At 30.6% G+C, this 13,582-nt stretch overlaps 2 protein-coding genes across 2 annotated transcripts in view; one reads left to right on the top strand and one right to left on the bottom strand.

Moving 5' to 3' along the window:
• LOC108903180 overlaps positions 1 to 1,485 on the bottom strand; it is a 22,880-nt gene extending 21,395 nt beyond the window's left edge. The window contains exon 1 of the mRNA XM_018705269.1: positions 1,342 to 1,485. Coding sequence (XP_018560785.1) covers positions 1,342 to 1,485 — 144 coding nt within the window. The remainder of the gene's footprint in view (positions 1 to 1,341) is intronic.
• A 1,143-nt stretch (positions 1,486 to 2,628) lies between these two features.
• LOC108903189 (cathepsin L1-like) lies at positions 2,629 to 12,435 on the top strand. The gene is made up of 5 exons (XM_018705279.1): positions 2,629 to 2,737; positions 6,556 to 6,740; positions 8,409 to 8,750; positions 8,855 to 9,092; positions 12,004 to 12,435. Exons 2-5 carry the CDS (start codon positions 6,561 to 6,563, stop codon positions 12,330 to 12,332), a joined length of 1,089 nt encoding a protein of 362 aa, XP_018560795.1. The 5' UTR covers positions 2,629 to 2,737; positions 6,556 to 6,560; the 3' UTR covers positions 12,333 to 12,435.
• Positions 12,436 to 13,582: the final 1,147 nt, after the last annotated feature.

Genomic DNA, 13,582 nt, shown 5'->3' with positions numbered 1-13,582 from the left:
TAAAGTTCATAACTTTTGGAGCCTCCGCTATAAACAAATAGAATTGTGCGAAAACTATTGCACCTACAGCGCCCACTTTTGGCACACTTTTAAAGTATGACAAAACCCTCAACTTGTCATAGGTTTTATAAAATTTTAACAATAAATGCGATAGTTATAAACAAATGAAAAAATGGGCACTTTTCTTGTTTTTTTGCAATAACTTTTTTATTTATTAACCGATATTAATTTAACAAGTCTCATTTTGTAGATAATTTTACTCCCTACAAGCTGTCCGTGAGTCACTTTTCGCTAAAATTGATGGTTTTCCCTGCAAAGTGAAAAAACTGTTTTCCTCACTTATTTGTTTAAATAGAAAAGTTAGCTAATAAAAGTTTTTGACTCACGAGACGAGAGATGTCTTGTATTATGTTCCTTTAGACAATTTTACAATAATCTAGCGGATAGGACTTTTTTCGAGTTTCTCTTTTATTTTCGCTAATTTTCCTGGTGTAAAAAGACACAGGATTATTTCTCTTTAGTCCAGGCGGTATCTGTTTTAAAAAGGGTATACTTGGGTAAAACACATATGATCGGAGATTTTTGCTTTAACGGCTTCTAAACAACATTAGAAATCATAATTTTTCTATGCAAATAAAAAAAAAACGTGGGCTTAATTATTATTGCAAAAAAGTATAAAAAGTAGCAAACAAATTCATTTTTTTCTTGAATTTCTCGTCGACAACTTAGCAACTATTAATTTTGGACAAAAATGGAACAGGGAAAAAAGTTTTGTAATTAAATTTTGATCAAGATAGAGTTAGTTGCAAACCTGACTTTTATTTTTTAAAATATCATATCAACATAATATACTAATACTATACAGAATTAGGAATTTGTTCTTATGTGGGATAAAAACGAAGTAATGCTCTCATAATATTTTATTCAGCCACGTACACATACGTACGTACATTCTTGTATAAAAATTAATATATGTTCGACATTATACTTATCTCATAAATGATGTCTATTAAACATCATCAGCATTCTAAATCCCGTGTCACACTATCAAATTCAATGGAACTAACCAAATTCCTTTTAAAAATGTTCTCTGTGTTTCAGTTAAGTGAAAAATGAACAGAAAAAAGTAAACTGACAGCCGAGAGCATTTAATAATGAAAAATCTTTAATATGGACCGCTCAATAAAAAAAGTAGTTTTTTGTAACCCACCAGAAACGCTGTATCTCTTGTTCAAACACAGTACTACAGATTCAACTCGAGAAGCTTTGCGGTTGTACAAAATAAGACTCTTTCTACTGGTTTCCATAAAAAAGTTCAAATAAAAACATTTCTGCACTTACCACGACACCACCCTCGCCACTAGCATGCCTAAAAGGATCCGTGCGTTGTTTTTGGAAATAGTTGCGAAGAAGTTTTCTTCTCTTCGCTTTTTCCTCCAATATTTTGATGGTTTGTTCGTTCTCTTCACAAGCGTTGGTTGACATTTTATTCACTTCTGTCTGACTGTCATAAGTCTACGACTATCAAAACTAATTGGTGTTTGTTTTTTGTCATAGCTAACTTAGAGAAGGAAAAACGTAGAAGAAAATAATTGACATATCTACAGGCTGTTACAAATTCACTTCTCACTACAGGGATCTCGGAAACGGTAAGAGATACGAAGTAGCTTAAATGGAGGCAAAGTTGAATAATCAGGGGACCAACATAATGCCTCTAAAAAATCAAGGCTAACATGATTAGTTTTCGAAATATTTGAAGCAAAATTCATTTTCAATGAATTCGTTCCTTTATCCAATAATTTTTTTAGATTTCTACAGGTATGTTTGTTGAATTATAATAATAAATATATAAATCTAAATAAAAAATTTGAGATATTTGGAACGAATACATTAAAAATGAATTTTTCCAGACAAAACGTCTGAATCTTCTTCGGGCTGAGGCAGTACAGTATTGGGGGTCATAACGGCCAGCAAAAAATGTAAAAACATTTCCAGGGTCGTATTTAAAAAAATGAAGTTGATGATGGTCTTGGAGAGAAGAAACGTTACATATAAAAATGATTATGCCATTCGATAGAGGGCAAATGTTCTTCTTTTTTCAATATTACCTCAAACAAGGCTGAAATGAAACAAAAACGGATATCCAAAATTTCGGATTTTTTCAAATATTTCGAAAACTAATCACGTTAGCCTTGATTTTTTTCAAGTCGAGAAAATACTCCAAGCAAATAGAGTTTTGAGTGTCGTTCGCGGTCTCAAATTTAATATTAATATATTACTTTGTCAATCCTAATTTATTTCTGTATATCTTCATTTTTAGTGTATTTTAATCACATTTTTAATTGTTCACGAAAATAAGTCGTTTTTTAATTATAAGATTTGTTATAACGAATTGGAATTGTATTTATTATTCACAATGTTTGATAAAAACAAAATACGGACCTGGAATGTACTGTTCACTGTCGGACCTAGATATGATAATCTGCCTTGGACAAAAATAAATTTATTTATATTTTTAACGGAAAATATTACTTCATATTACGTAAAAATCATTTGCAATATTATATAACAACGCTATTTCATCTTTTAAACTCACCGAATTTTAGATATGTATGTTGTTGTCAATTCCAAGATCTACCGGACTACCTTGATGTAATTATTGGCGAGAAGATTCAAATAGAAAAGTTTCATCTCAATTTTTCAGTGGTTACTCGATCTTCTAATCATCAACATCCCGGTAAGCACAATATATTTTAGAGTTCGAAGACTGTTAAAAAATTATTCCAGAATGATGTATGATGAGTTTACTTGAAAATTATCAATTTAGAGTGTAATTTATTTGCTTTTCCTTGTATACGAAATATTTCAATAATATTTTTTTATTTTCTTAATTTAAGCTAATGATTAACATTTGTAGCCGACATTTTAAATTATTACAAAAAAAATTAAAATAAAATTTACCTGATATGTTTTTTCAATAGCTGTTTTGTAAATGCTTTTTTGTCAGTAAATTGTAAATTTTTTCATAAATAAATAATTTTCATAACATTTTGGAAAACTATAAATTGTATTTGGTCAAGTCTTCAGGATTGCCAAGTTGTCAGTACTAAGAAAAATATAAGTACATATCTATTCTACATATCTATTAATCTACAATCTACAGATTGTACATTTTTAATCTACATAATATCATGGTTTTGTCTGAAAAATTTATTTGAAGCTTTTGTTTCTTATGGCAAAATCGCGAGTGTAATCTTTATTTTTTTTTTGTTTTGGATCTTTGACGAAATAGTCCAGTCGGTGTCTGTTACGAGATGGATGTTTTATGTATAGTAACGCTAATTTTTGTTTGGAATAGTTCTAAATATTATGTAGAATATAATTGCAATATGCGCCCGCTGAAATAGTTGTGCATAATTGAAAGCGCAAGAAAATGTTTAAAAAAATTTAAAAAAGCGCATTTTTCTCTCTTCTTTCATTTATAACTCGGAAAATATCGACGTTAGAGAAAATTGTCAAAGGAAAAAAAGTTTCGTTTTAAGATTCTCTTTAAAATAAAAGTAGTACGGAATTTTTATGTGCATTATTGTTGCTGCAATACAGTGTAGACCGAAAAAAAATTCGTGAAAATATATAGTTTTTTCATAAATTTACTTCGGACTTTGACTTTAGAGCAGCCATATAAAAAGTATGGTTCTTCGGAGTACTTCATGGTATGGTTATTATTGTAGACATTTTTTCATCGAAATTGTCCGGGTAGATTTCGCACAATTAAATTGTTAATTAAGAAAAATACAGAATTATACTTATTTTTCAATTCTCTGTCACGGTAAAACCAATAATATTTTGAGCTCCCAATTTTTGTACATACCCTCTGGAGTCTCAACTATAAATCGCCATTTAAAAATTTTCTATTTTATCCATTTTAGCAACAATTGGAATTTTTTCAAAATTTCTTCGAAAAAATACTTATAAATATTTAGAGCTGAAGTGACCGTATTTGCATATTCTTCAAATGTAATTATAGGATCAAATAGAGGAAGGATTGACGAACAAAATCCACTTTTGATCTTGTGGATACGATAAATTGTCATCGAGATATGAAAGCTCAAAGTTGAAGTGAGTTTACGGCAAAACAACGTACTGTACAATAACAATCAAAAGTGATTTTGATTGTTTGACGCAAAGACTTTATAACTATGAAAATTTGTTTAAATCAGAAATGCATTTTAACTGTTCTGATGCAAAAAAGACATTTCACAGACATCGAGTAGTAGTCCAGACGGTATCTGTTTCAAAAAGCCATATTTGGGTGAATCGTATATCCACGGAGATTTTTGGCTTTCAAATATCACTAGAAATGAAAATTTTTCTTGCGCATAAAAAAAACGTGGATTTAACTTTTGGCGGCACAATATGTTAAAAAAATTCGAAAAATGTCATATTTTTGTATCTTTTCAAGAGTTGATTTTAGGCGAAAATGGAAGAGGAAAAAAATGTTTGTAACTAAATTTTTTATAAAACATGACTAGTTACAAATCGAATGAATCATGATTATTATGGTAAATATCGAAAAAATGGCAAATATGGTGTTCAAAAACAATACTTTTTAAGGAGTTTTTTTGGGGTATTTAAATTGGGTATAGGATTTTTATACTTGACTCAAGAAAACTTCATGTTATGTAGAATCATCACATAAAATTTCAACAACAAAATCAGTTCGATAGATTTTGCATAATAATTTCCAATCCAGATTTTGAAAAAAAATTTGCAAATTTTCAAAATTTTGCACAGCAAAAACCAATGGCCTTAGATACTTGAAAATTTAATCACATATAAAAGGGCTCTCAAGCTTATAAACTTTTTTTGAAAAACTCGAATCCGTCAATTAGAATAGCTCTGGCGCTTGTTTAAACATTGGTCGAATTTTTGTACTTATAAACAATTAGAATAACTTTGTGAATATTCAATCAAATCAAATTTTTTAAAGCAGGTTTTAACAGTTCTTGGAAAGACGCCTTTTTAAAAAAAAAACAGATCGATTGGTCAATTAGTTACGTAGTTATAGCCGATCTTAAAGTTATTTATGCAAGCGAGAAATTCAATAAAATTGAAATCAAACAAATACAAAAATTCGACCAATGTTCAAACCAGCGCCAGAGCTCTCCTAATTGGGCTTTGGTTTTTGCAAAATAAAGAACATTTTAATTTTCAAACTTTAAAAAATACAAAGAAGTCTCTATTTTTCAAAAACTACATAGTTTTACATTTATACAAATTTTTTTTGTATTGGAGAAACATTATACCTATTCAAAATAAGTGCTAATCTTGGAGAATTGAAGAATTTAAGAATTTATCTCAAAGAAATCTTTGTAGCTGAAGAATGAAACTGGCATTTGACCAATTTTTTCTTGTAAAATTACTGACTGACAAAATTATTTCGTTACAAACAGAAAATTATCCGATAAAAAGGAAAACTCTTGTTGTGATTTTACTATTGATATAACTTCAGTAGACCGGGATTTGTTAGTATAATAATGACGTAATTGGTCAAAAAATTTATCAAAACATGAATGTAATAGCTTATATTAACTTTTTGATTACAATTTTGTGATAAATTTTATCTATTTGTTCGATAATAATACGACTTTGTAGTAATTTAATTGGGACAACTATGATAAATGTTGCATATCTGCCTTTAAGAAAAAATCCTCACTATTCTGATTATTATTAATACACAGTCTTCTGCTGAGTCTTGTTACTTTCAACCTTTTTCCAGGTATTGCCGATAATTTATTCATAACGATGATGGCCTTAACATTATAACATTTATAAAAATTCCATTAAATCTATTACTATGATGTAAAAAAGATGATAACATCACTTATAATTACAAACATGTTTACTTGCCGACATATAAGATGATCATTTTGTAATTTTTTAAATGTATGGGTACGGTATTGATTTGAGAAGAGACTGTTATTTATTTTTTAAGGATATCCAGTTTACTGAATTAAATAATATTAAATAAGAAATAGTTATATAAAAATTATTAGACAACAACACTCTTGTTTAAATTTGCATAAAATGCAAATTAAATATGATACTTGTATGTAATTTGAAGTAGAATAGACAAAAAAATATGTATTCATTAAAACTTGATTTGATATTAATAGTACTCGGAAAACATCATGAATAGTAAAAAGTAAACAAAACTTTTGTTGATTGTTTTTAAATTGTGATTACAACAAAACAATTATATTATAAAAAAAACATGTAAGAATTAAAGCCGATTAATCACAGAAAAATAAAAAAGAAGTAGTTTCTAGAAGCTGTGATATATTTTAACCTTTGCATAAGGAAGAGGGTAACTTTTTGCAAAACATTAATTGGGCTATTTTCAACATTTTCAGGTAATTTAATAAAACTAAAAAAGATAGGTCGCGCCATCTATTAACATGATTTATCTGCAAAATTTTAAATACTTTTGAGCCTGAAAAAAATGCTTGTAAAATGTATTTTTTACCATTACACTTTAAACTTTTTTATTTGCAGAAACCATGAAGATTTTCTGTTTAATCCTGGGATGTTTATTTTTTTCGGTCCAAGGCCAATTTGGTCTCTTGGGTGGGGGAATAAAAACTCTAGAAAAAGTTGCGACTCCTGTTAAAGGACTGCCAGGAGTAGCAAATTTGGAACAATTGGAGAAGGTGTTTTTACAAGACTGGCTTGATTTCGGGGTAAGTGTGCGGTGTAATTCACTTTATATGAAAAAATGAAACATTTATTTTAATAATTTATGAAGCAATAAATCTTTAATGCAAGACAATATACACTGTATTAAAAACTTGCAGGGCTAAGAGCTAATATAAAAACTGAATTTTCTCTGTACATTTTCAAGACAAATAATACATAAAGAACATAGATCTGTACCTTTTAAGAAGGTATATCGGGTTTACTCAAATGCACAGATGCACTTGAAATTTATATAGCGTATTACCCAGTGCTCCCTCTGTGCGTCATATTTTTTTGAAATTTTTTTTGAATCTAGATTTTGAGATATTGTTGTTGAAAGTAGTTCATTTTAACATAGGTTTATATGGCGAATGGACGGTGCGGCTCTTTTTTGCCCATAACTGAGAAAAAAATGTAGAAATTGTGAAACAAAACTTTTCCATAGATAGTACACAGTATTATCTTATTTTTGATATAAAACTAATGTAAGGTTTGAACATAGTACAGCTGTATTAATTAGAAACAGAAACCAATAATTGCATTTCTGTCTGACTTGAGGATTAATGTGGCAACGTCGCAATCAGCAGACAGCAAGGAGGGAATACATTTGGAAGACTTGATAAAAACGAAATTGATTTCAAACATATACATTTTTCCTAAATCCCATGTACATTGTTATCAACAATAAATTATCCACTACAGATGATTTTTTGTAATGTTTTTAAAAAACAAGGTTAATTAAAAGAGACTAGAAAGCTGCGATATATTTATTGGAATAAAAAATATAAAATACAGTTGATAAATCCTTTTAATATATTTAATGGTTTATAAAAACATCGTAATCATTACCTAGCAATATTTAGGGTCACATAAAGTTTTCTTTACTTGATTAATAGAATTAGTATCTAATAATTGAGATAAAAGCATTTGCACGGAATAACAAAGGAACATAAATATTTCTCAGCAAACTTATATCTAAAAAATTAGTTATAGTTGCAAAACTTTTGTAATATTACTAAAATAGAGATTAAAAACACGAACAGTGAGTAATAACGTAATTTCTATCACGGAACCTTCAAAATTGCATTCAACATTTTCTTCGATTTGGACGAGAGATGGGCGCGAGTGTCATTTCATTTCTTTAGAACTAAATTAACATAATTCTCGTTCTTTTACCAGTTCACATGATTTACGAATTTAAAAAAAAAGGATACAAATCTTCGCGAGGATAATACGATATATTTGCTATATATAATAATTATATCGTACATAGTTTACATACAATACATTTTTGAACGCGTACGCATCTTTACCCGAATTTGACGCGCAATATCTCAGATGTCCGAGGTCTGTAGGTTCGCAGTGTGTACAACTGCACTCAATTATTAGCGCTGTTGCCACATCTACATAATGTTTATGCGTTCATTAAATATAATTTAAAACTACTTAAATATGATATTTTTATGTTGTTAATTTTCAATATGTATGTTATGTGCATTTTGAGTAGATTTCTTTGCTATATAGATAATGTTTATCGCAAATAGTTTCAATAGAATTTAATTTTTTATATCATAAGAAAAGCATAGGACTCCCTCTGCGATGCTCACTTCCCTCGGACCCCGACATCCTCCTTAATATGGACTTAGCATTTTGACCGTTTGTTATGTTTCTAGACAAAATTCAACAAAAAGTACAACCCTGTCGAGGCACCTCTTCGCAAGGCCAACTTCCTTCAAAACATCGATACCATCACAAAACTAGCTACTGATAGCGTTCTGAGCTTCGGGTTGAAGATCAACGAATTCGCGGACATGCTTTTCGACGAGTTCAACGAGCTGTTCAACGGCTTCAACAGAAACGGCCAACTGCGACGTCACTCGCAGTCGTCCAAGGCGGAAACTTTTGTGCCCACAGCTGGAGAGTCCCTCCCGGAAAGCGTGGACTGGAGGGAGAAGGGGGCCGTTAGCCCTGTGAAGAACCAACAGCAGTGTGCTGGATGCTGGGCCTTTTCAGTGGTAAGGTGACAGTTTGATAAACTATGGAATTTAGCTACATTTCAAATTGCTTCCATGCTCATGGCTAATGGTTGTCAGTTAAAACGACTTTCCTTTTCGTCTAGGCTGGATGTGTGGAAGGCCAGAACGCCAGAAAGACGGGAAAATTGGAGGAAGCCAGCGTACAGCATCTGATAGACTGTGCTACCGGTCGATACGACAATGACGGATGTCGTGGAGGCCTTACCGAAACAGGTTTTGACTTCGTTGAGGACAATGGAATCAACAGCTATTCGGACTACCCATACGAGGCAGTTAACACTTCCTGTAGGTCCAAGGAAAATACAATTGCTAAGACACAAGGTGAAATATATTAAATACTTGTTCTAAAGACTATTTCCCGGTGATCAAGACTACGAAGTCTAATAACTAAATATTCACACGGCACATTATTAGTTTGGTGCAATTTTTAAGGGAAGTTTTCCAAATTCATCTCAACTATACAAATAATGATCGTCACAATTTCAGCAGTCAAATGTTGTGATAAGTAAATGTTCGGAAGGAAGAATTCGCTTAAGATCTAATAATTCACAACGCTTTTTTTGGTCTTTAAAGCAGCAGCAGTTTTATTTTGGCACTGTGTCGCTAAAGTCTCACAACAGGAGTAGAAAACTCCCAAATTTCCCGGATTTTTCTTTTGGGATTGTTCTTTGGGCGTTGTCGGTAAGGACTTTTTCATATGGTGTCATAATAGTTCAATGATATCTAGGTCGGGGTTGCCTGACGGCCAGCTCAAGAGTTTAATAACATTTATCCAAACCGTTTTGTATGCCCTGTTCAGCAAATGGATACTCTTTGTTTTCAGAATCTTGGATTTTGAGGCAAAAACTGCTGCATTTTTGGAGTCCAACAAAATTAAGTTTACTGTAAAAAAGGGAACCATTGCGGACTATTTTTATATTGAAGTAAAAGTATTCAACTATAATATGTGCAAAGTCTTAGCGATATTTTGAAAAAAAAGCTTTTGTTGGTCTTAGGACATTTTTTTTTAAATTCGTAAAAAATGTTAGCCTTCAAATGGCAATTAATGGCGATTAAATTTCAACGATAAGAAAAAGATCTACGTTTTTCGATCCGAAAAACGAAATCAAAGTTTCGGTAGATTTTTCGCATATTTCCAATTATTTCGCAATATGCGCAAAATTTGCACAGGAAAGTACAACTTTTAGAGAAAATTTTAAGCCTAAGATGGGTCACGTAAGTGCATTATTGTATGATTTATTGGAACTTGAAAAACATGTATTTTTTTCGAAAAACTCAATTTTTGCAAAAACCACCAAATATTTTATAATTTTAGAAAAATGCACGTATTCTACTTGCCAAAGACTACATATTTTGAATGTTTCGTAAAAAAAACTTTTTCCTTTCAAAGATATAGAAGTTATAAAAATTGCGATTTTTATCCGTTTTTTTTGCAATAACTAATACATTTGTTTATCAATTGACATTGGGCGCCCAGCTCAAAATTTTTGTTATAAAAAGTTCAACAATTTTTTCCTAAAATCTGTTTTTGCGAACTTTAGACGCCATTTTGAAAATGAAGCTCAAACATTCAGCTGGGCTAAAATAGATCATTCAATAGGCCTCTTGCAGAAAAAAAATATTTTAATAGTTTTTGTATCTACATTCTACACTGAATACTACAAAAAATCTGTAAAGGTTTTGTTATATTAATTTATTTTTAAAAAGTTATTAGATATTAAAGTTTTAATCGAATTTAAATCGAATGAATCATGATTATTATTGTAAAAATCGAAAAAATCGCCAAATATGGGGTTAAAAAACAATACTTTTTAGGGAATCTTTTTGAGGTCTTTAAATTGGGTTGGGACTTTCATACTTGCCTCAAGAAAACTTCATGTTATCACCCAAATCATCACACCAAATTTTATCAAAATCGGTTAGATAGATTTTGCATCATAATTTTGCGATACAGATTTTGAAAAATTCAAAATTTTGCACAACTCTTAGATATTTGAAAATTTAATCACTTATAGAAGGGCTCTCAAGCTTTCAAACGCATTTTGAAAAATTCGAATTCGTCAATTAGGAGAGCATAGAAAAATTTTCATTTCTAGTGATATTTGAAAGCCAAAAAGCCAAAAATCTCCATAGATATACGAATCACCCAAACCAAAACATGTACCGCCTATATAGTCTAATACTATTACTGGTGCATTGTACCGAGGTGTGAAAATACATTAGTAAAAACGCCAGAAAAAAATGTATTTTAAAATAAATTTATGTAGATATCTATAAATCACATCTTCATACCTGTTTGCTTTTATTCCCCTTATTTCTGACGAATAAAATAAAATGCTTTTCGAAAAAATTCTGCAATCATCATGGAATTCGGTAAATTGTCTAATTGGGCTTTAGCATAACCTTGTTAAGAATTTTTAAAAAACTGAAAACTAATTATGATTATTTAAAATAACAAATTTAGATTCAAAATATTATTTAGGTAGTAAATAATATTATGCTACCCGAGGAAAGCTCACTTGAACTAAACGTCGTAAAAATTAAATATTATACCTACACAGACTTAATTATTTTGCTACATAGGTGCATATTTAGGTATTCCTACATAATAGAATGGAAACCAGTTAATAAATATAACAGCACATCAGCATCGTTATCGTATCGTATCGTATGTAAACTAAAAATAATAAATGTTTTTAAGAAGTAATAGGACCGACATCGTTTTTTAATATGAAGCGACCAGTTTACTTACCAATGACGTCGCACCAATAGCAACTCGTTCTACGACACGCCCCTACAGGAGCTCATCTCCAAATTTCAACGTACGATTTAGTCAATTTTCGAGTAGAATTTTTCACAAAAGATTTTATAATTAATAATTTTAAATAAGGCCATATTTAAAAATGTGAACTAATATAAAAAATCCGGCATGTGCAAGAGGCCTATTCTAGGGAATTTTTCCTAATTTTTACGTGCTGAACTAAATTTTGGCAAAAAGAGGTATTTTCAACAATTTGACTGGCCTCTTTGCCTTTATTTAACGATTATAGCAGCCCTAGGACGCCTTAATTGACATAATATTGGGCATATTGCCTATTTGAAATTGTATAACGTACTTACCAGAGCTATAACAGACCTCTTTTTAGTAGTTCTTCAAAAACGTCTACAAAGGATTGAAATATTTGATCGCTCCCGTAAAGTGTGCAGATAAACAATCCCAAACAATTTTCAGGTTACATCAGAATTCCGGAAGGCGATGAAAAGGCCTTAGCCCAGGCTCTGGCCAAGTTTGGGCCCATATCCACCGCCATCCACGTTACCAAGAACTTCCAGTTCTACGGCGAGAAAATCTTCGACGACCCAGAATGTCGTAACACACCCGACGACCTGAACCACGCTCTGCTCATAGTTGGCTATGGAAAGGAGGCCGACGGCAGGAAATTCTGGCTGGTGAAGAACTCCTATGGGACAACCTGGGGGTTGGATGGGTACTTCAAGGTAGCCAAGGACGAAGGGAATAAATGTGGAATCGCGACCTATGCCAGATACCCCAAGGTTTAAGGAACAGACGAATGCATTTAATATCTAAGTTTATATTGCAGTTTTATTGTGATTTTGCGAAAAAATTTTATTAAATAATTATTAAATTAAAAAAAAACATAAACATAGTGACTTTACGTCTTCAGTGTCGACATTTGAAAAATAGAGGAAAAACTATGACAGCGAATAATATATTTTTTTAAAAGTAATTTTTAGCAGGAAAAAAAAATGGGTTTTATAGTGCCAACTATTTTTACAATGAGAATTCTAGTTGAAAAAATAAATTTACAGTAATTTTCAAAATAAAAAGATGGTATTTAGACAAATATTTAGGTACTTTTACACTTTTTCACTTAAAAATACAGACTTTTTATTGTTAATTTTATTCTTGATAAAAAGTTTTGCTTATCTTGGGAAATAATGAATAATAAACTTAAAAAAAGTAAATGCACGAGCAGGGGTGGCGGAGGGTTGATTTGGGGGGTTGAAAAGTTGTGAAAAAATGTATCATTGGAGTTTCTGGCGAAAATTGACGTTTAACAAAAAAGTATCCACTACAAAAGCTGTAGATCATGCAAAAATCTACAACTTTTGTAGGGGTCATTTTTTAAGATAACCTCAAAATTTCCGAGAAAAATGCGAAAAACGGTTTTTTTTTCTTATATTTCGTTATTTATTTCTCATTTCCGCAAAAATAATTTAATTTTGACGAAACTTGGAGAAAGTATACCTTTCTGTGTCTAAAATAACCACAAATTTTTGAAACACTTTTTTTCAAAAAAAAAATCTACTTAGAAAATCATCGTACAGAGTTCTGCTGGTGATCACTTTTTTCGTTTTGACATATACTTTTTGATGAAATACAAAAAACTCTAATCACAGTTCAAAAACATGCTCAAAAATGCAAAAAACATAAAAAATTACTTGCAACAATGATTTTTCAGTATCTAATTGTTGATAATTTGTTTAAATTAAAAAAAAAATCAAAAACTGATTACACCATTCAATTCTACGGAAAAAAATACAAAAAAAACTGTGTCTCATTGTTTGACGAAAACTTTATTTTTGTACAGTATCGTTTATTGTAAACCCCTTTACAATTTCCACTTATAAAGGTACAGGTAACAATTTTCTTTTTTGTTCCCTCTAAATGAGTTATTTCGATCGGTCTATTATCTATAATGAAGCAAAGAAATTATCTTGTGACGTGTTATGGAATCGGTAATGTTTCATATTAAATATGCGATATAAATTTTTAAAGAAAAGTATCC

This window comes from Anoplophora glabripennis, unplaced genomic scaffold (assembly GCF_000390285.2).
Source record: "Anoplophora glabripennis isolate ALB-LARVAE unplaced genomic scaffold, Agla_2.0 scaffold105, whole genome shotgun sequence".
Classification (NCBI taxonomy): domain Eukaryota; kingdom Metazoa; phylum Arthropoda; class Insecta; order Coleoptera; family Cerambycidae; genus Anoplophora; species Anoplophora glabripennis.
This window is presented reverse-complemented; position numbering and strand designations above follow the sequence as displayed.

Coding starts and splice junctions, on each gene's coding strand:
- LOC108903189 (XM_018705279.1), top strand. CDS start 6,561: ATGAAGATTTTCTGTTTAATCCTGGGATGTTTATTTTTTTCGGTCCAA. Junction 6,741..8,408: donor AAGACTGGCTTGATTTCGGG/GTAAGTGTGCGG, acceptor TTATGTTTCTAG/ACAAAATTCAACAAAAAGTA. Junction 9,093..12,003: donor TACAATTGCTAAGACACAAG/GTGAAATATATT, acceptor AACAATTTTCAG/GTTACATCAGAATTCCGGAA.